This window comes from Silurus meridionalis, chromosome 4, assembly GCF_014805685.1.
Source record: "Silurus meridionalis isolate SWU-2019-XX chromosome 4, ASM1480568v1, whole genome shotgun sequence".
Lineage (NCBI taxonomy): Eukaryota > Metazoa > Chordata > Actinopteri > Siluriformes > Siluridae > Silurus > Silurus meridionalis.
Genome location: NC_060887.1, coordinates 5,799,807 through 5,822,426, shown reverse-complemented (window position 1 = coordinate 5,822,426; position 22,620 = coordinate 5,799,807). Strand labels below are relative to the sequence as shown.

The 22,620-nt window shown below is 39.9% G+C and overlaps 2 protein-coding genes across 4 annotated transcripts in view; one reads left to right on the top strand and one right to left on the bottom strand.

Annotated features, from left to right (window-relative positions):
* Positions 1-22,620, bottom strand: part of LOC124384606 (eukaryotic translation initiation factor 4 gamma 3-like) — a 246,425-nt gene that overhangs the window by 39,637 nt on the left and 184,168 nt on the right. The gene's annotated exons all lie outside the window — the stretch shown is intronic.
* Positions 1-22,620, top strand: part of LOC124384616 (eukaryotic translation initiation factor 4 gamma 3-like) — a 96,236-nt gene that overhangs the window by 2,186 nt on the left and 71,430 nt on the right. The window contains exons 6-7 of one of the 3 annotated variants that reach the window (XM_046847616.1): positions 105-192; positions 413-433. The exons of 1 other annotated variant lie outside the window; for it this stretch is intronic. In XM_046847616.1, the coding sequence (XP_046703572.1) occupies positions 105-147 (43 nt within the window). In that variant the 3' untranslated portion in view covers positions 148-192; positions 413-433. Of the gene's footprint in view, positions 1-104; positions 193-412; positions 434-5,554; positions 6,265-22,620 lie in introns of those variants that run through there. One more of the 3 variants, XM_046847615.1, reaches the window with a different exon arrangement.

The window sequence follows — 22,620 nt, the reverse complement described above, 5'->3', positions numbered from 1 at the left end:
AGATCTTCTATAGAACATGACTGAAAAAAGGAAAGTGTTTTGTCATACTAGTTGAAAAAGGTTCTTTTTTGTTCAAGTCATTGCTGTGTTTTTCTTCACTTTAGAGCCAAAAGGAAGTGGAGGCCTTATGGAGGGACTCTAAACTGAGCTGTGCTGATTTTCTTCCTGAAACCGTGGATGGGAGTTTCATTTGTTAGTATAAGAACATTACAAATGGCAGCTCGTCTGATCAGAAAAGAGAAAAGTGTTTGTGTTTGTGGTGTAAAAAGCAGTGTGTTGGTTGGGTAGACTTGATGCAGTTTTATTTCTAAACCAGCACAAATGCTGCCTTTAAGAAGAACATCTTCAGAGGGTTTTTTTCCCGTCCTGGTATCATAAGTGTAGATAAACATAGGTTGTGTTTAATTGACAGCCCTGATGAAGTCTGATGACCTGAAGAGGGTGGAGCTGAGACTTCAGACAGCAGAAGGACTTCTGAGGAGGAACATCAGCACCACACGAGAGGTTAGAGGTCACCCAACCTGTAATTAATCCTGGAGGAATTAAGTGTGATTAGAGAGATAGCCATTTAAATGTATTAATGCAGCTGTGTGTGTGTGTGTGTGTGTGTGTGTGTGTGTGCGAGTGTGTGTGTGTGTACTGAAAAATGTATTTAATTTGTGAATTGCCAATTTATTACTATTTATATATTGTATTTATGTATTTATTTGTAAATGTATTTACTGTAAACTCTTATTAAAGATAAAGTAAGTGCAGATTGTTGTTAGTTATTTATCTTTTTAGGTGGCAGCAGGATGGGGGCAGGTCATGACGTGGAAAGGAGACTCTCTGCTTGCAGGCTTCCTGTGACGTAGCTTCCTGTGTTTGACTGTGTTTTTAAACAAACTTTACTATTTATCTCTCCTTTTTTCCTCTTTTAATAATCCTAAATAGTTTTTTGTCTTCCTGTCTTGTGCCTGTAGTTAGTTAACTCGACTATCACTAGTGTTGACTATATTCATTCCCTCTCACATTATCACATCTTTGAATCTTAACTCTATCTGCTTGTTTGAGTTACAAACGGTGGAGCTGAAGATGGAGGCTTTGGAGAAACAGGCAAAGCATGCCCAGCTGCGAGAGCGGAAAGCGGCGCTGAAAACATCCCAGGCGGACGCTCACTCGTCCCAGGTAAATTCCCGGGTTGAATCTAACGCTCCCAGCACCTCAACTCCGCGTGTTTCTCTGCCCAGGTCCAGCGCACCTACAACGTGGCCCGCCCGGGTATCGTTCACCCCGGCACCGGTGCACCACGGACCCTGGATGCTGCAGCAGTGGAAGACACGAGCCAAGCCCCGGTCAAGACCAAGAACCGCTTCACCCCTCTCCGCGAGACGGAACGCCATACTGTGATTCTTGGAGATTCCATCGTCCGGCATGTCCGCGCTATCGGAGACAAAGGTAAGGTGCACACTCGCTGTTTTCCTGGTGCTCGTGTTCTCGATGTCGCTGCGCAGGTACCCGCGATCCTGAACAAGAACTTTGCAGCGGTTGTTCTCCATGCTGGAACGAACGACACCCGGCTGAGGCAAACGGAGATCTTAAGGAGGGATTTCAGGATCCTGGTGGAGACGGTAAGCAGCACATCACCCACAACGAGGATCATAGTGTCAGGACCTCTTCCCACTTCCCATCTGACTGGTAAGACATCAGGAAATTTACGACTATGAGAACATTTATACAACAAACCAAATAGTTACAAGTTCACACACAGCAGTTTATAGAAACCGTATCTATTCCTCGTGTAGTAAAACCAAGAATTAAATACACAAGATCCAGAAATAATCTTATTGCAGTTAAAACTGAAAAATGCCAGATAAGCAAACACCAAAAAGTTCTAAAGTTTGGTTTATTAGATTAGATCACTTGCACCCGAAGCTACAGACAGACGCTGAAAGCTGCTAGAGCTGAACACCTGAGCAAACTCATAGAAAACAACAAAAACAATCCCAGGTTCCTTTTCAGTACAGTAGCTAAATTAACTACAAATCAGGGATCTGAAAAATGTGTTCCATCACAGTTTAGTAGTGAGGACTTTATGAATTTCTTCACTGAAAAAAATTATAGTATTAGAAAAACAATTGTGGCAGTCCAACCTCTGACAGCATCTCCTGACACAATCTCACCTACAACTCCACATCTACACTGTTTTACATGTACAGGACAGGAAGAGCTGTATAATGTTATTACCAAAGCTAAATTAACAACATGTCAGTTAGATCCCATTCCTACTGATCTATTGAAGGAAGTGTTATATACAGCTGGTGAGCCTTTTCTCAATATTATTAACTCCTCACTATCTTTAGGTCACGTCCCTAAATCAAGTTAGCAGTTATTAAGCCCCTCATTAAGAAACCTCATTTGGATCCAAACACGCTATTGAATTACAGACCCATTTCAAATCTCCCATTTATGTCTAAGATTTTAGAAAAGATTGTCCAAACTACTACTTCTTACTTATAAAGCACTTAATGGTTTGGCTTCCATGTATCTCTCCAGTCTTTTAACATGATACAATCCGTCACGCTCCCTGAGATCTCAAAACTCTGGATTTCTAGTAGTTCCTAGAATAGCAAAGTCCACTAAAGGCGGTAGATCATTCTCACATTTAGCTCCTAAACTCTGGATCAGTCTTCCTCACAGTGTTCGGGGCTCAGACACACTCACCCAGTTTAAGTGCAGATTAAAAACATCTTTTTAGCAAAGCTTACACATAACACACATCACATCATAACCTTGTGCTCCAGAACATCTGATCACATGCACATTATCAACATGTCTTCATGTGTGGAGTTTTGACATTGGACCTCCTGGAGTGTTTAAAGGCTCTGGCATGGAGAAGCTGATGCTGGATCTGTGATGATCACAAAAGTTGAGCTATTTTATGAGTTGCTCAGTAGCTCCTAGTTTTATAACCATAAAGACTGTAGAAGACTGTAGAAAGAACATTACTTATAATCTTATACTCCAGTACTCATGTTAGTTCTCACTCTCCAGTGTTCTGTATTGTTGAAAGATTTATGATCAGACTCTTGATGTCACCCAAATGAGGATGGGTTCCCCTTTTGAGTCTGGTTCCTCTCAAGGTTTCTTCCTCATAACATCTAAGGGAGTTTTTCCTTGCCACAGTCGCCACGGCTGCTCATCAGGGATAAATACACACCATTCACCTTAACTGTTGTTTTCTGTAAAGCTGCTTTGAGACAATGTCTGTTGTGAACCCTAACCCTAACCCTATAGAAATAAACTTAACTTGACTTGACTTGAATTTTAAGGAATTTGGCCATGACAAAGTTTTTTCAGAACTCCTGAATGATTTGAAAGTACTAGAGGAGAATGGCATAACGATGGCAGACAAAACTGTTGTGATGGGAGCTCTCTACTGCATTGCTGGAGACACCCTGGGCTCTCATTGTATTGGGGGTCTTACAGAAAATTTCAGTTCATCAGTGTATTTATGCAGATATTGTCTGTTAACTCGAACTGAATTTCAGGGTGCTGATCCAGCAGTCTGTGGACCTCAGAGGACTCCAGAAACCTATAGATCTGCCACAGAACAGCTGGAAAGAGAAGACGTGTCAGAAGTACAGGGGATAAAGTTCAGGTCTGTGTTTAATTCTTTACAAAACTTTGATGTTTGCACACCTGGCATGCCCCCATGTCTTGGTCATGACATTTTTGATGGTGTCCTCTCATACGATCTTGCTCTTTACCTCAAATATTTCATCTGCACAAATAAATGGTTTACTTACACAGTTCTGAACAGACGCATCAAGCAATTTAAATACAAAGGAACAGATACTTTATCCAAGCCTTGTGAGGTCAGTCTAAAAACTTTGAAACTTAGCGGACAAGCTGTTTAAAATAGGAGACTTTTACCTCTAGTAATTGGAGACAAAGTATAGAACCCTCAAGATGATGTCTGGCAGTTAATGTTGCAGCTCAAGGACATCGTTGACTTAATTTGTGCTCAGCAAATTTCCAAGGCCCAGGTTACTTATCTGGATGCTCTCATCCAAGAATATTTGGAAACCAGAAAGGCATTGTTTCCTAATACCAACTTAAAACCTAAACACCATTACTTACGACATTATCCAGGGCTGATCCTAAAATTTGGCTCTCATCAGGCTTTAGACGATGCCCTTTGAGAGCAAACACAGTTACTTCAAAAGATGCACAAGGCATCTAAAAACTTTCAAAAACATCAAATGTTCCAGGTCTTCCTTTCTGCTGGGTCAGTCAGTCCTCCAGCATTGCAAATAAAAGATGGCTCAACATTTTACTTGGAGCTTTACAGTTAGCAAGTTACAGTGAGCAAGTTAAGATTCCAGTTGATGTTCAGTACAATGGCCTTGCTTACAGGAAGGGCCAGTTTTTTGTCATGAAGTATGATGAGTCAGTGGAGTTTGGTGAACTTCTGCTGATTTTTGTTAAGGATGATTCAGCTCTTCATTTTCTCATGAGAGTTTATGATGCTGAATTTATTTCTTACTACCACATGTACTCAGTAAAAAGAGACAGAGTGCAGACTCATCAGTGAACTGATTGACTTGTGGCCATTGTCATCTTATGTGAAAAATGGTTACCAGATTATTCCACTGAAGCACAGCATCTTGTCAGACTGAATGCCTTCATTTCATTGGACCAGAGACCAAACTCTTTGTTTGTGTGTCTTCACAGATATGGCTGAATCACAGCTGCTAAAGAACATAGGGGATGTGATAGCAGGAGTGCTTCTGGACCTTTCTGATCAACTTGTTAAGTCCGTTGAAGATACTTTAAAAACACTTGGTGCAGCAAGCACAGATGATTTAAAGAACATCACAGAAAACGATTTGCTGCCAGTGTTAAAGCCCATACAAGCACGAAGACTGGTTGCTGCCTGGACCCAAAATAGTGAGTATAGAACAATGTCACCACACCACCCAATGGCACACTTGTTAACATGGTGTTAAGGTTAGAATATGAATTTTTATGAGTCTAATGATGATGTGATCATCATTATTCCCTGAATAAATAAATGTTGTTATTATGCAATAGGAGGCTGTTTTAAAAATTTCAGCTCAGAAGCTCAGCCAGTAAGATGATTCATCCTATGATGGATGTAACTATTGAAGATGGATCCTGCCTTAATTGGTAATAAAAAAAGAACTAAATACATGGCTTGATTAATTATTGTGCCAAATACAGCATCCAAAAAAGAAACTTTACCAACTTATTTTATTATACATGGACATAGATCAATATTTATCATTTTCAGTTTTAATTTAAAATTAGCACTTTTATTTAATTTTCCCTTTTATTTCCAATCTTATTGTTTAATAATTACTTTCCTTTTTATGTAATATTTTTATTTGGCACATTAATTACTTTATCAAGCCATTTTTTTTTTGTTTACTACCAATATTGGCAGCGTCCATCCTCCAATTTGGTTCAAGTATCTGCATTATATATATAACTGACATTGAAGCCCCTGTTATTGAACATTTGAATTATTATTTTTTATTATTATTCCCAGGTTCCTCCTGCTTTGCTGCTGAGACATTCATGTTGAGCATCGACAAGAGGATTGTCAACGACCACATCACAACCTTCACCTCCGCCATCTGCCTGATGTTTATCAGTTATAACTGCTTTAACATACACTACCCAGTGGAACTACGATCAACACTGGAGTTTCTCCAATGCTAATATTCTGTTTTTATGAACACCTTTTTTGGATTTATCAAACGTATCAATTTGATATCCATTTCAGGTTGTTCATTTTCTCAATCTTTCTCTCACTCTTTTTTTTCCCCCATAAAGGTGTTTCTTTTCCATAAATCCTGAGAGGCACCAAGGTTGAATCCAAGAAGAAAAAAGTGTTGAGTCAATCCCAGAGTCCTCACTCTCATCTCAGACATTGCTGACCATGAGTGGATCTAGTGCTCCCCCTCTTGTTGTAGACAATGTGATAAAGGTGTGTTACAGACTCTACTGATGTTTTTGTTACACTTCTGAATGTCAGTGAAAAGTTTTTAACAATTTGGAGTTTTACTAAACAAGATTTGTTAAAGTACCTGTGCATTTTTTTTGCTTGTTAGTTCCAGGAGTTTCTTAGATGATAATTTTCCTACAGTAATTGTGCATTCTAATGATGTAAAAAGGGGCTGCATGTACATCACTAGCTGGCATTTTATAAATCAAACACTTCTGTAAAGTTTTGCTTTTTTTTTCAGTTACATGATGCAGTTTGAAGATGTAGAGTTTCAGCTTTACTGCACAGCTCTGTGTGTAAAATAAGTCAAAGTCATTTTTTTCCAGGAATTTCTTGAATTCAGATTTTATTGAAATAGAAAAAATTTTTATTTTCCTATAACTGCATTTGCATATTTTAAAATAAAGAACATTTAACTTGTTTGAACATTTTTGTAGTTCAAACAGCAGCAATAACACTTAAAGCACTACACTACAGAAACAATATAAAAGAAAGTTTTTTACATTTCTCTAATGCTGTCGAGTAACACAGTTTACAGGCCTAAGAATTTAACACTAGCTTCAAAATCACAACCTTGTTTCTGCCTGGTGTAGAAGCAGGGACCTTTCACGTGTGAGGTGAACGTGATGACCACTACACTACAGAAACTACCACAGGGAAAAGCTTCTTGGTCACTGTTTGCACTTTTACATACATTCACAGTTGCAGTAGAGCAGGAGAATGAACCGGTTTGCTGAGAAGAATGGTTGCCAGGTGGTGTAAAACTTTTTCGTAATACCAAGTAATGTAAATCTGATCTTTTCTATTTGAATAAACTGAGACAGGTCATGTATTTAATGGGAAGAACTGGGTGGGTGAGGATTCTTCCAGTTCAGTAATATAAGTCTCTTTGCTACTATTAAACAAAAGGCGAGCATGTTTGATTGTAAGGATGACAAGGAGGGATTTGTGGGGTTGAGCCCAAATAATGCTATTAGGGGACATGGATTAATATCTAAAATAAAGTATTCAGAGATTGATTTAAAAATTGATGTCCAGAAAGAGGTCAAGGCTGGGCAAAGCCAAAAAGTATGATAAAGAGTAGCCGGAGCCGCCGACACCCATCACAAGTTGGATCCAAACAAGGGTTAATTTTAGATAGTTTGGTCTTTGTCCAATACACTCTATGCAACAATTTAAACTGTATTAACGAATGACGGGCGCATATAGAGGAGGAATGTACACGACCAAGGGCCTTGGACCATTCCTCATCCGTGAAAGGTCCGTTTCCCAATGAAATGAGAGGATGTGTTCCTTACAAAATCACGAATTTGGTGATATCGGAAAAAATGAGTTTTAGGGAAGTTGAATTTTTCTGACAGGTAGGAAAAATTGACAAATGTATTCTCCTGAAATAGATCATTAATGTTTACAATGCCCCTTCTAAACCACAGTGCAAAGGATCCGTCCGAAATAGGGAGTAGAAAGGAGGGTTTTTATATATAGGAGACAGACCTGATGCTGCCTGGAAACCAAAATGTTTTCTAAATTGTTTCCAGATTTTAAGGCTTTGTAGAACTAAAGGATTGGAGGAGTAATCGGATGTCTTCAACGCTAATGAAGAGCGTAATAAAGCATGCAGAGGCACGTGAGGACGGACGAGGTCAGACAGGAGTCTCTCCGTGGACTATGATGTTTGCCGACGGAGCAACTGCAATTCCCTGATTTTGTATTTTTTTGTATGTTTGTCACATGTTAATGTTTCAGATCATCAACCTCATTTAAATATTAGTAAACGATAACACAAGTGAACATGCAGTTTTTATTATTGAGAAAAACAAAATCCAAAACTACATGCCCCTGTGTGAAAAAGTGTTTGCCCCCTAAACCTAATAATTGGTTGGGCCGCCCTTAGCAGCAACAACTGACATCAGGCGTTTGTGATAACTTGTGATGAGTCTGTTACTGCGCTGTGGAGAAATTTTGGTCACTCATCTATGCAGAATTGTTGTAATTCAGCCACATTGGAGGGTTTTTAAGCACAAACCTTCTTTTGGAAGTCATGTCACAGCATCTCAATAGGATTCAGGTCAGGACTTTGACTAGGCCACTCCAAAGTCTTCATTTTGTCTTTCCTCAGCCATTCAGAGGTGGACTTGCTGGTGTGTTTTGGATCATTGTCCTGCTGCAGACCCCAAGTTCACTTCAGCTTGAAGTCACAAACAGATTCTCCTTCAGGATTTTTTAGTAAACAGCAGAATTCATGGATCCATTTATTACAGCAAGTCTTCCAGGTCCTGAAGCAGCAAAACAGCCCCAGACCATCACACTACCACCACCATATTTCACTGTTGGTATGACGCTCTTTTTCTCAAATGCGGTGTTACTTTTCTGCAAGGCATGATGGGACACACACCTTACAAAGAGTTAAACTTTCGAGTATTTTCCCAAAAGTCTTGGGGATCATCCAGATGTTTTCTGGCAAAACTGAGACGAGCCTTTATGTTCTTTTTGCTCAGCAGCTGTTTTCGTCTTGGATCTCTGCCGTGTAGATCGTTTTTGCCGTCTCTTTCTCATGGGGGAGTCATGAACACTGACCTTAACTGAGGCAAGTGAGGCTGCAGTTCTTTGGATGTTGTTGTGGGGTCTTTTGTGACCTCTTGGATGAGTGGTCTCTGTGCTCTTGGGGTAATTTTGGTCAGCCGGCCACTCCTGGGAAGGTCACTGTTCCATGTTTTTGCCATGTGTGAATAATTTCTTTGAATTGAAGTGATAAAGTTAGCACAGTTTTAACAGGGGGGCAAACACTTTTTCACACAGGGCCATGTAGTTTTGGATTTTGTTTCCCCTTCATTTAAAATCTGCATGTCGTGTTCACTTGTGTATCTTTTACTAATATTTAAATTAGTTTGACGATCTGAAACATTAAAGTGTGACAAACATGCAAATAAACAGTGTTGGGCGGTAACGCGTTACTTTTGACAGTAACTAATACTGTAACGCATTACTTTTAAAAATAAAGTAACTCCGTTACCGTATGGTGCGTTACCCGTTACTTTTTTAAATGAATGAATTTGGGCTGAAGTGTAGACTACAGCCTAACCAGCTTACAGCAGCGTCGCATTGTAGGATTGGTGGATGAACCACTGTAAACACGAAGAAGACGCGCTGTGGGCGTGTCTCCGTTTATTCAGGTCTGTAATGGCGAGTCGAGGCAAGAGCAAGATGAGTTTCTCAAAGTGGAAATATGCTCATTATTTCACTTTAGTTAAGCATAAAGACAAAAACTGTTAAATGTAAGCTGTGTCTTTCTGGTTCGAAGCTCGTATCTACTGCGATAAACAGCAACTCCAATCTGCCGAAGCTCCTTCAGAATCTACATGCCTCGACGAAGCTAGAAGCTAACCCGGTGTTCTGTTTTCATACTTCAGCTGTGAAAGGAACATGTTTAAGAGCTCAACACAACAGCAGAAGCCACTTTAGTTTTGATTGTGAATACAGTGGAACCCGGTTATCTCGCCCTCGGTTACCTTGACAACCCTATTAAGTCGACGTTTTTGAAGTGGAACCCCAAATTCTCGCTTTTTCTAAGCATTTTTTATCGGTTATGTCGATATACCTAATATCTCGAGCACAAAAAAAAAACTTGCTATTTAACGTCGGTTATCTCGGTGCAGCCGCAGAAGAACTCGCGAAATGTGGCTGAAAAATCAAGTCTTACAGCTGCTACAGGTGTTGTAGTGTATACTGGTGAACCACGCTGAAGGGGGCCGAAGGTGGCGTGGCAGGTGGATTCCTGACAGATAAACATGTACTGTATGTATTTTTATAGCATGCCTTCATCAAACAAATCGCGGCAACGCTGTTGTGTAAAAAAACCCTCCAAAAACACGTGCATGCACATTCTCATTTATTAACGCATCAACAATCAACTAAGTAATTGAGTAGGAAATTAAAATCAGAGGCTCAAGAGCATGTCTCCACTGTGGGTCAAACCCAAGACCTTCTGCATATAAAACAGACATGATGACCACTACACTCCAGTATTAACAATTAAATGGCTGTTTCTTCCAATGTTATAAATCACTATATACTGCTCCTTTATCTGCTGACACTTCAACATTATAGGCCTTTTTCAAAATGTATGTATTCCTACAATAAGTGTGGGTACAGCATTACAATTGGATGAGTTTATATCTGATACAGAAATAGCCTTAGCAAGTATGCCTTCTGGTAAATCACCTGGACCAGGATACGAAAAAGAATGTTATATATAACCCATCTCTATCTGACACTTCTTTAGAGGTGGAGGAGCAGAAGGTGGAGGAGCAGAAGGTGGAGGATCAAAAAAGAACAGGCTGAAGTCCTTTGGACTTTTGGAGACTTTAGAGAATGTGAGAAAATGTATAACTGTGTGTAGATAATCAGGTAAAATATTATTTATGAGTCTGACTTTGTTGAAGGTGTTTATGTCTCACCATAAATCTGATTATCACGAATCACACAGCACAACTTACTCAAAAGTCTAATGCCGAATGCTTCCTGTTTTTTTTTAACCTAAAGAAATGTAAATGAAGTGATGAACACACTGGATGTTGTTGTTCTGTAGACAGTCACACTGCTGCTGAGAAATCTGGACTGTACTGTGGATGACGGACCTGTAGGAAGCGTTCCTGAGATTTGGGACTGTCCTCACTGCACACGTCATTTATAACTACTGATCCTTACATTTTCCTTCTTTCTCAGTAACTTGGGGTTTCCTCCCTGTACTCAGCTGGAGTATTTTCTGAATGTGGAGAGCTCTGATATTGCTAACCTCTAACATGTTTGATGTGCGTTCTTTGCTTTGTGTTTCTGCTCGCTGTCCCGTACAGGTCATGATGAAGAACGGACGCTTAAAAGGCTTCGGGTATGTGACGTTTTCATCTCCTGATGAGGCTCGAGAAGACATCATGGAGATGAACGGCAGGGTGCTGGGCTGCAGGACTGTGTACTTAAGTCCCTCTCAGACCACCCAGGGACGAAGTCATGGCATGAAGGTAGAAACCATCTCGCCTTCAAAACCCTGCCCAGACCCAAGACCCAACGCCAACAAGAACATCCATCCACAGAGTGAGTCAAAGCCGTCCGATTAGTTTTGTGTTAAGTGCAGTTAAAGATTCAAAACAGAAGATAACTTTTCATGTTAGCAACATTTACCTTCTGATTGGATGCTAACATGAGATGATTGTCTGCATCTACAGATGTTCCAGTTGCAGATCCTGGAAAAGAAAACCAGCAGCAGTGGAACAGGGGATTCACACCGCAGCCTCTCAGACTGGACACACAGGAACTATTCTGATTCTATTTCCAGTGTGTTTTATAGAGACCTTCATGATCTGGAGCAGGTTTTGGTCACAGCTGTGTTTGGTCACATGTAATAACTGGTTTAATACTGAGTGATTGATCAGTGTGTATTATTAAAGTCAGCAATGCAAACACACATGCACTCAAACATTGGATGCTGAATTTGTTCTGTTTTCTGTAGGAATTAGGATTAGATCCTCTATTATACCAGAACCAGTGTACACTTGCAGCAAGTTTCTGCTCTCAGAAAATGACCTTTAAATAAAAGTGCTTCATTGTTCATTCACCAGTGAGACCAGAACCTTGTTAATAAAAGAACACCGCTGTTCTGTTTATATTATAGGATACAGACAGTGCTTGTTATTTCTCATGGTTTTCTACATGAGAGTGATGTAATGCTCATGTTTTTGCTTTCTGTATCTCCTCACTCACTCCTACAGGTGGTACTGCACAATGGACGGTCCAAAGGCTTTGGATTTGTCTGATATTCCTCTCTGGATGAAGACACTAATGCCATCAGAGAGTTGAATGGAAAGCTGGTGAGCAGGAGGTCACTGTGTATCACTATGGCTGAGCAGTGGACAGGGAGCAGCCGCCACACCAAGCCCTACCTCCATCCATCCAGGAACATGCAGTGGTTCCATCTACAGCGTAAGTCATACTGTCCTCATAATGTCCTACAAAACTTTACTAAACACACACACTGTGTACCGGTCAAACACACACATTATGTAAAGTAACACATCTCTGTTTTTCTCTTTCAGGTCATCGTGCTGTCGTTCTGCTCCACTGAATTCATCATTTTATTTATTTTGCTTTTATTAATTATTTCTTTCTCTTTTTTACAGAAATAGTTTTATTACTGTAAATAAATATGTAAATAACTAACAGTAATGAAGGTGTTTCATTATTGATCATTCATAAAATTCCCTCTTAATACATGAGAACTTTCATTAGAACTGAAAGAGACGGTGCTGTGAAAAGAGAACAGTAATAACAGAGTTGTGTTCGTGAAAACCCTGGAAACAGATCATGTAAATACACTACTCTGACGCTGACACCATTTATTTAATGGATGAATAAAATTGATCTGAAATAAATTCAAATATTTAAGCTGTAATACTGCACTGTATTTAACTTATTATTATTATTATTATTATTATTATTATTATTATTATTATTATATATTGTTATAATTTTAAATGTATTGATAGATTTTATTTTGAAACTTTATATTTTGATGTTTTATTTCAGTTAATACATTTTTTATTGTATTTAATTTGTGTCGGTTTATGTTCTAATCTCTAATATACACTAAAAGCCTTTATATTTATAAATGTGTATTTAAATCACAGATATTAAAAAATTAATAATATGTAAAAGATCTAATATCTACCAAAAAATCACTCAGTGTTGATTTAAGATGTTTGGACATTTATTCCAGCTCATAAATCCTATAAAACATGCAGCATTAAACATGAACTTCCAGCAGATGAACATCTCATAATACTGTCTGGAAGTGAGAAATGTACAGGTTGTTTTACTCCATACACATGAACTTACTTTGATCAGAAACACAATCATACTCCAAATCAATTAATCAATAAAGTCAATAAAAGAATCCCAAACTGCTGTGTGTCTTGTCCTCGCTATTAATGACGTCATTAGAGCTCCACTACTTCTAATGACCTGCTGTGACAGTGAGCTCTAATACACATCACACTGCCACCTACTGGTCATTTATGATTCTGCAACATTCATAGAGTCACTCCGGTCAACTTCCGGTTCTCAACTCGGATTCACTCGCTTTATACACAGTTTACAGCCGTTTTTATCTTATTTATGACTGTAATATCGCTCTTCTCTCAGGAACAACAGAAAAGCTGTGAAGACATGATATTTTATCCGCTCTTTACCTCTGTAATGTGCGCATGCGCATAGTGTCAGGTTAAAAGAGACCGGGTTACGTCACAGACGGAGGGCGGGGCATCTGCCTGTGACGTCACAGTAAGACAACGTCTATAATTGGAAACGCGTCTCTGTTTCTCTCATTTCCGAGATTTTTGCTTGTGAGTAAAGAGGCATAAACATGGAGCTCTTCAGAAGGTTTAGAGAGATTTTTCAAACCAGAAGATCGAAGAAAACTAAGCAGATTGCTGAAATGAAGGAGAAGCTGGAGCACATGGAGAAAGTAGAGAAAGACTTGGATGCATTTTCTCTTCTAATAATAGAGAAGATAACAGAAGAGAAAGAAGAGAAAGCCATTCTGCTACAGACGGTGCAAAAGCTGGAGGCTACTTTGGCTTCTGAGCGAAAGCAGCAGGAACAGGACATAACTGAGAGAAGCCAGAGCTGGGTGAGAGAACAAAAACAACTGGAGGAACGTGTTGCTCAGCTTGAGTTTATTTTGGAGCAGACCACCATGAAGCTACAGTCTTCCTTGAAAATCAATGAGGAACTGGAGAAAACTGTAGACTGTGAGAGAGAGAGCTGGACAAGAGAACAAACGAAAGTGGAGAAACATGTTGCTCAGCTTGAGGTCACTTTGGATCAGACCACCATGGAGCTCCAGTCTTCCTGAAAATCCATGAGGAACTGGAGAAAACTGTAGAATGTGAGAGAGAGCTGGACAAGAGAACAAACGAAAGTGGAGAAACATGTTGCTCAGCTTGAGGTCACTTTGGATCAGACCACCATGGAGCTCCAGTCTTCCCTGAAAATCCATGAGGAACTGGAGAAAACTGTAAAATGTGAGAGAGAGAGCTGGAAGAGAGAACAAAACGACTGGAGGAACATGTTGCTCAGCTTAAGCTCACTTTGGAACAGACCACCATGGAGCTCCAGGATACTCAGAATCACTGTGAGAAAATAAAAATAGTGCAGAGCAGGAGAGAGATCATTTGATCAGAGAGAAAGAGCGACTGGAGGAACGTGTTGCTCAGTTTGAGCCCACGTTGGATTTTAAAGAAAACAGGAGGATGAAAGAGAGAAAACTAAACTTGACATAGAGGAGAGGAACAACTTACAGCTTCAGACCAACAGGGGGCTCCAGGATACCCAGAATCTCTGTGAGGAAGAAAAGAAGACTTCAGAGAATAAAACAGATCATTATATGAGAGTCCGAGAGCGATGGGAGGAAATTGTTGCTCAGCTGAGACAAGAAAACATTCAAAAGAAAAGGAGAAATAGAAAAAAAAGAAGACGACAAGAGAAACAGAGAGTCTGAACATGCCTTTTTCCTCTTTCTGTTTCTCTTATGGCTATTTATGATAGTTTTACACTTATAGTCAATAGTATAAAGCTGAGTGTAAAGCTATTGTATCTTGTAGATCGTCTCGTCTTTTGATCATTTTTTATTTCTGTCTTGTCAAATCTTTTTTATCTTTTTAAATCTTGATTTTAATCTTTTACTACAAAGATTCACAATAAACACTAATAACAACCATTATTTTTGTCTTCCTTACAAACCCCGGATGACCTCCTCATGGATTCTTCCACTTAGTTTATATCGCTCTTGTGGGGCAGGGGGCTGTGGCTCGGGGTCATAATGCTGAGGGGAGGGAGGTCAGGAGGAGAGGAAACTGGTCCTCAGTGCCACATTGTGCAAAACACCACACACCCTGATAATCTTACACACTTTTTCCGGGTGGTATAAAGTCTTCCACCTGAGACATCCAGAGCTCCACATCTGCATTTCTGGAGGTGAGGAGCATCTGAGGGGTGATGCCTCTGTCACCTGTCATATTATAGACTACATCAGGACAATGTTTACAATTTCTACATATTGTTAAAGTCACCAAGAAGCCAGTCATCACGTCCTGCAGCTGCATAGATCACATAGATCCAGGAGCACAGCTGTAGGAATCTAAATCAGCTTATTATTCAGTCATCATCATGGGCCGAGAAATCATCATGGTCCCTGGAGACTCTTTCTCTCCTTAATCTTCCATTGGTGTAATCCTCCAGCAGTGCCATCATGCAGCATTACACACGGGGGTCACCACAGCATTTATATGTTTACAGTAATTACACTGATCATTAACACCTTGGCAAAATCAGCATGAATTAGTGGCATCATCACCAGTGATACAATTTGAAGATGAAAATGTGACATGTGAACACGTTTCTTCATGCCAGTTTTGTCATGAACATCATTATAGTTAGGACTGAAAATGAGAACATAAAGAGAGTAACGACTGTGTGAGAGCGTAATGGCTGCATTTCCAGATTTATTGAAGGAAAATATGTAGTTATTTACACTGTGTTCTGCAGTTATCTAATGGTAGGGGATTTGATGTTCTCCTGTATTCCATGCAGTCGGGCATCTCCTCCTCCTGCGCTCCCGTAGTGGAATGTGATGGTGAGACGCCGCTGATTACAAATTTAGAGTGAATTTTTATTTAACATTTGAGTTAGATTTTATAAGAAGGTGTTTATGAAACAACTATCACTCAGTACAAACCCAAATAACCTGCAGGATTTTATCTTCATGATCACAACACTTCAAACAAAACATCTACAGTACAGACAGGATTCAGGGCCATTTTTCGATATTTATATGTTACAGTAATTTTGGATTATTTATATTAGGAGTCTTTAACGACTCTGTGCATATGTTTAAAAAATGACCATGTTACTGTATGTACAATGATACTAATTGTGTTCATGTATTACAAACACTTTATTAGGATCACCTATGTCCAAAAACTTATGACCACCAGGATGAAATAGTCCACGCAGAAACAAAACAGAGTAAGAACAGGAGTTTTGAGGGTTGGGATTTGGACTGTAGTTGGGATGTTAACAGTCTGCTACACTGACTCAGGACTACAGTTTGTATCTGATCATCACTTCACCTCAACATCATTTAGCTGTAATAAATGGACATTCAGTGAAACCCAGATGAGGACGGGTTCCCTCTTGAGTCTGGTTCCTCTTAAGGTTTCTTCCTTATGCCGTCTCGGGGAGTTTTTCCTCGACACAGTCGCCACCGGCTTGTTCATCAGAGACAAACTTACACATATTCATTTTTATCACCACATTATCTGTGTGAGAAATGCTCTATTTGTGCGTAATATTATGTAATCTGTGAGAGAGAGAGAGAGAGAGAGAGAGAGAGAGAGAGAGAGAGAGAGAGAGAGAGAGAGAGAGAGAGAGAGAGAGAGAGAGAGAGAGAGAGAGAGAGAGAGAGAGAGAGAGAGAGAGAGAGAGAGAGAGAGAGAGAGAGAGAGAGAGAGAGAGAGAGAGAGAGAGAGAGAGAGAGAGAGAGAGAGAGAGAGAGAGAGAGAGAGAGAGAGAGAGAGAGAGAGAGAGAGAGAGAGAGAGAGAGAGAGAGAGAGAGAGAGAGAGAGAGAGAGAGAGAGAGAGAGAGAGAGAGAGAGAGAGAGAGAGAGAGAGAGAGAGAGAGAGAGAGAGAGAGAGAGAGAGAGAGAGAGAGAGAGAGAGAGAGAGAGAGAGAGAGAGAGAGAGAGAGAGAGAGAGAGAGAGAGAGAGAGAGAGAGAGAGAGAGAGAGAGAGAGAGAGAGAGAGAGAGAGAGAGAGAGAGAGAGAGAGAGAGAGAGAGAGAGAGAGAGAGAGAGAGAGAGAGAGAGAGAGAGAGAGAGAGAGAGAGAGAGATCATTTGATGAGAGACAGAGAACAACTGGAGGAACGTGTTGCTCAGCTCGAGGCCACTTTGGAAATTGAGAAAAAAAAATGGGAGGATGAAAGAATGAAGGCCAAAGTAGACATGGAGGAAAAGAACATCTTACAGCTCCAAACTATCAGAGCGCTCCAGGATTCTCTGAATCATTGTGAGGAAGAGAAGAATAGTGCTGAGCAAGAGAGAGATCATTTGATGAGAGACAGAGAGCGGCTGGAGGAACATGTTGCTCAGTTGGAGGCCACTTTGTTAAATGAGACAGAGAAATGGAAGGACGAAAGAGAAAAGGCCAAAAGAGACATGGAGGAGATGAACACCTTACACCTCCAATCTACCAGAAAGCTCCAGGATTCCCTGAATCTCTGTATAGAAGAGAAGAAGAGAGCAGATCATGAGATTGATAATTTGATGAGACTTATAGTCAATAGTATGAAGCAGAGTGATTTTCTGTAGCTTGTAGATCGTCTCATCTTTTGATCATTTTTATATCTACAGATTTAAAACTTTAAGGGTACATTTAGTGTGTTTGTGACCATTTTGCACAAGTCTCACAAATGATTTTATTCTTCCAAAACCCACACAATCGAGTATTTCAACGACCGTATTCACCAAACAAATCTTACAAATCCAGCAGTGCCATCATGCAGCATTACACACGGGGGTCACCACAGCATTTATATGTTTACAGTAATTACACTGATCATTAACACTGTGATTATGGTCGGTATATAAGGAAGTGCTGAATGTGTGATTAGAATCAGCAGTAATGAAGCAGTAATGAGCACAACATCTCTTATTCTTGAAGGCTGATTTATCAAGAGTAATAAATGTGTCAGAAGAACAGACAGCCAAGAGATGAAGTTGTGGATGGGACAGAGGGTCATGAAGCGGTCATAAGAGAATTACATGCTACTTTTTAGAGAATAATGAGGAATGTGGGCGTTACACATGTAGCTGAAGAGGGTTTATCAAGACTGTGTGTGGACTGTGTTATTGCAAACTTCCATGTAAATTTATTTCTACTGCATAAAGTCTTAAACTTTAACACCACAATCCTGGATCCTGAACTTCCTCCAGTAGCTGTGTCGGTCATTGGTAACCCGAATCTCGACCGATCCGGTATGAATTGGAACGATATGGTTACTTTATATTTACTTTTATTTTTGTTTTCATATTTACTATTTATTTTTTAAAGGACTTATCATGAAAACTTTTTCTATTTACATTGGAGTCCTCTTCTAATTTTGGAATTCCTATTGTCCATTTATGTTACAAGCACAATGCGGAAACAAGAAAAGCTGTTTATTTATTTATTTTCATGATTGAGTAACAATTTGTGACAAATACATAAACCTCATTCATGTTTGACAGGATTTTAAGTTCTTTTCAAATATCGATTCGAGGTTTTCCAGATTGCAACTATACAGTTTTGGGAAACTTGTTCCCAATGTACCCTCAGCTTTCTGTTCTCGGTTGAGAGGAATACAAGTGCTTTTTAAATACTGTAGTACATGATTAGTTCATTAATATGAGAAAGATTAATCCTCATCATGTAAAATCAGTTTCAGCCAACGACCCTGCTTCAGTGAAGAAAGACCTGAGAGACATGGTGCAGTCATAAAAACCTGGAGCTTAACACGCTCAAAACAGTGGAGATGATTGTGAGACTGAGAGTTGAGGATGTGAGCTGTGTGAAGCTGGAGATCAATAGTCTGTTAAGGGGTGGGAAGAGGGGAAAAGAAGGGGAAGAAGGGAATAGAGGAAAAAGAGAAAGGAAATGGATAGATGATGGACATTTGTTATGGTTTATGGCAGATCGATGTTTATAAATCCCCCAATAGTGCACAAAAATACTGATGATGTGAATGAAAATACATCACTTGTCACTCATGTTAATTAATATCTGTATGATTTGACTAATTTTTCCAATAAAGGGGCATAAAATGGATGTATATTTATTTTCTTAATGTACTTATTTAACCTTTAACATTTTTAACAAAACTTTATTATATAGCACATGTTTCGTATTTATTTATTTATATTCTACTTAATAATAATAATAATAATAATAATAATAATAATAATAATAATGAAGATGATAATGTGTTCAGCAGTTTCACAGAATAATTCATGAGTCACTGTTTTATGAATAAAACATTTTATTTTTAATTACTGAAAATGCTACAAAAATGTCAAATGATAAATTATAATAGATGCAAACACACAAAAATACAAATATTACAAAACGATGTATATATTAATAAAGATTATTTAACAATAGATATAATCAAATACAATGATAAAAAATCCCTAATTGGGATTAAAACAACAACCTAATCATAAATAACTATAGATTATAATAGTAGTAAATCCACACAAATAAACAGTAAAATGAGTCGCTTAGAACACCAGCAAGAAATAATTAAAGGAGCAGAACTGGAAGAAACAGCAGGACTGGATGCAGATGAAGGACTGGCCGAAGGAGATGGACTTTGACTACCAGGCTGTAAAGACACATATTGTATATTATGAACTTAAACATAATAATGATGATAATGACAGATATAAGGGTCTTCTTAAATGACATAAAAGTGCAGGCTGTATAATGGTGGGGGTGGAGGTAGGGGGCGCTACAGCAGTAGGAGTGGAGTAAAGCAGGTGGAACACTTGCAGCAGGTGGAACACTTATGACCTGGTAAAGAACAATAAAGAGTGTGGAACACAGGTTTTATTTACCTTTAGTCTTGGTATTTTTACAGATTTAAATAAGAAGAAACATTGAAAATCTAACATTCACACATTAATATGTTTAATCCACAATCATCTCTGTACACTAGTGAGAGTCTGAGGGCAGAAGTGAAGTGAAATGAAGATCTATAAATATAACACACTTTAACACACTTGAGCAAAAACCAAAGTCTTTTACACTGATCTCAGTGCTTCCACTATTTGATCACTGGATGAGAAATGGGAATAGATAAAGCAGATATTGTTCTATATGATTAGGGATGTAAACTGTAGCAGCGGTGCGCGAGTGGAGGTGTGAGGAAACTCTGGCGGGCGCTAAAGAGAGGATATTAAAATAAATATTGCAACAAGTATTTCTGCATCCCACAGCAGAGGACATTTAAAGCACATGAGTGTGGTCACAAATATAGTTGTGCAGGTCCACAGTGATGTGACATGAAAGAGATGATCACCTGAAAGTCTGAAATGAACACTTTAGGAGGGTGGAATCCACAAAGACGTTTCTGTGGTCCACCGGAAAGTTTCGACTGGTCGTGGACCTGCACTGGACATTTCTCCCTCTGTACAAATAAAGACCTTTAGGTTATGGGACCTGTGTTTAATCATGTTCTCATACACATTTTTGTCTGCACAAACCTTATAAAACAGATCCAACCATTTCTTCTGACTAGGAGCAGGTGTGTTTCCAGCTTCAGAGCCAAACCCCAGTGCTGACAAACCGCCACAGACGAGACGTCCACTCATCGTCCTCTACCGCCGCAGACGAGACGTCCACTCATCGTCCTCTACCGCCGCAGACGAGACGTCCACTCATCGTCCTCTACCGCCGCAGACGAGACGTCCACTCATCGTCCTCTACCGCCGCAGACGAGACGTCCACTCATCGTCCTCTACCGCCGCAGACGAGACGTCCACTCATCGTCCTCTACCGCCGCAGACGAGACGTCCACTCATCGTCCTCTACCGCCGCAGACGAGACGTCCACTCATCGTCCTCTACCGCCGCAGACGAGACGTCCACTCATCGTCCTCTACCGCCGCAGACGAGACGTCCACTCATCGTCCTCTACCGCCGCAGACGAGACGTCCACACATCGTCCTCTACCGCCGCAGACGAGATGTCCACTCATCGTCCTTTAAAGCCTTGTGTGAAACAAACACAAACAAACACAGTAACGTAATGAATGTACAACAGTTTCTTTAAAGATCTTGTTTTTAATATTGTACATCATAATAGACGACAGCATGAAAGTGATGCAACATACTGCACTGATGAGCTCAGGAAAAAACACATTAATGTAAATGTAATGCACGTATGAGAAACTTTTTTTACAGATACTTGAATCTGTTGTTGTTGATGTCAGTAATTTAGTACATAATAAGAGACATTATGTTTTGACTGCGGCCCGTGTGCTGGTGCTTTCATGTAACAGGGTGGAGCAGGTAATCGCTGAGTCTCGGCCGTGTGCGTGTGTGGTCACGTGACAGCACATGGTAAAATCCTCTCGTTTGTCAAACAGGGCGGTGAGACCCTCAGTCTAAATATCATGAGATGTAAAACAGTTTTGCATCTTTCACACTGCGCTGAAACAAATAAACCCCTTTGGATTTCACATCCAACACCTTAAACTCTCAGCCATTACATTAAATCTCATTAAAAAGTCATCATGTAAGAGTTCTTGCCTCAGCTGAATACCGCACTTCCTAAATATTCTGAGTTAATGCTCTGAATGTCCTGAATAATGTGTCTGATTTTAACCGAGTGACAAAAAAAGAAACAAATTCACTGCAATACGTCACGCAGAGCAACATGTTGTTCTACAGACACCGTATTGTTCCTGTTGTCGTGTAGTTCCTTGTGTATGATGTAAGACTTGGTGGCAGCAACGTCCAAGAAGTTTAAAAAGATCTTTCTGAACCTCTTCGTTCTTGTGGCTAACACTTCATCTTAGGGTATTTAATTCCTTCCCCACATTGGACAAGAAAAGCTTTTGCACTGGCGCACTGAGATGACAAAAGTTTGTGTTTATCACGGTGACACCACTAAATCTGATCCACACAAAACGGGGTGGAAATGTGTGTACACGTTCCACACAAACGTTACAGACACGTTCCACACAAACATTACAGACACGTTCCACACAAACATTACAGACACGTTCCACACAAACATTACAGACACGTTCCACACAAACATTACAGACACGTTCCACACAAACATTACAGACACGTTCCACACAAACATTACAGACACGTTCCACACAAACATTACAGACACGTTCCACACAAACATTACAGACACGTTCCACACAAACATTACAGACACGTTCCACACAAACATTACAGACACGTTCCACACAAACATTACAGACACGTTCCACACAAACATTACAGACACGTTCCACACAAACATTACAGACACGTTCCACACAAACATTACAGACACGTTCCACACAAACATTACAGACACGTTCCACACAAACATTACAGACACGTTCCACACAAACATTACAGACACGTTCCACACAAACGTTACAGACACGTTCCACACAAACATACAGTGTGTGTGTGTGTGTGTGTGTGTGTGTGTGTGTGTGTGTGTGTGTGTGTGTTTTGTTGTTAATGTTGTGTGCTTGTAGATCTGGTCTTTACTCACAGATGCTGAAGGAGCTTTTACTGAATTCTAAACTTGCGCTGGTTTCTCCTCCACAGCTGGAACTTAAGCTGCAGCTGATTTCTCCTCCACAGCTGGAACTTGAGCTGCAGCTGGTTTCTCCTCCACAGCTGGAACTTGAGCTGCAGCTGGTTTCTCCTCTACAGCTGGAACTTGAGCTGCAGCTGGTTTCTTCTCCACAGCTGGATCTTGAGCTGCAGCTGGTTTCTCCTCCACAGCT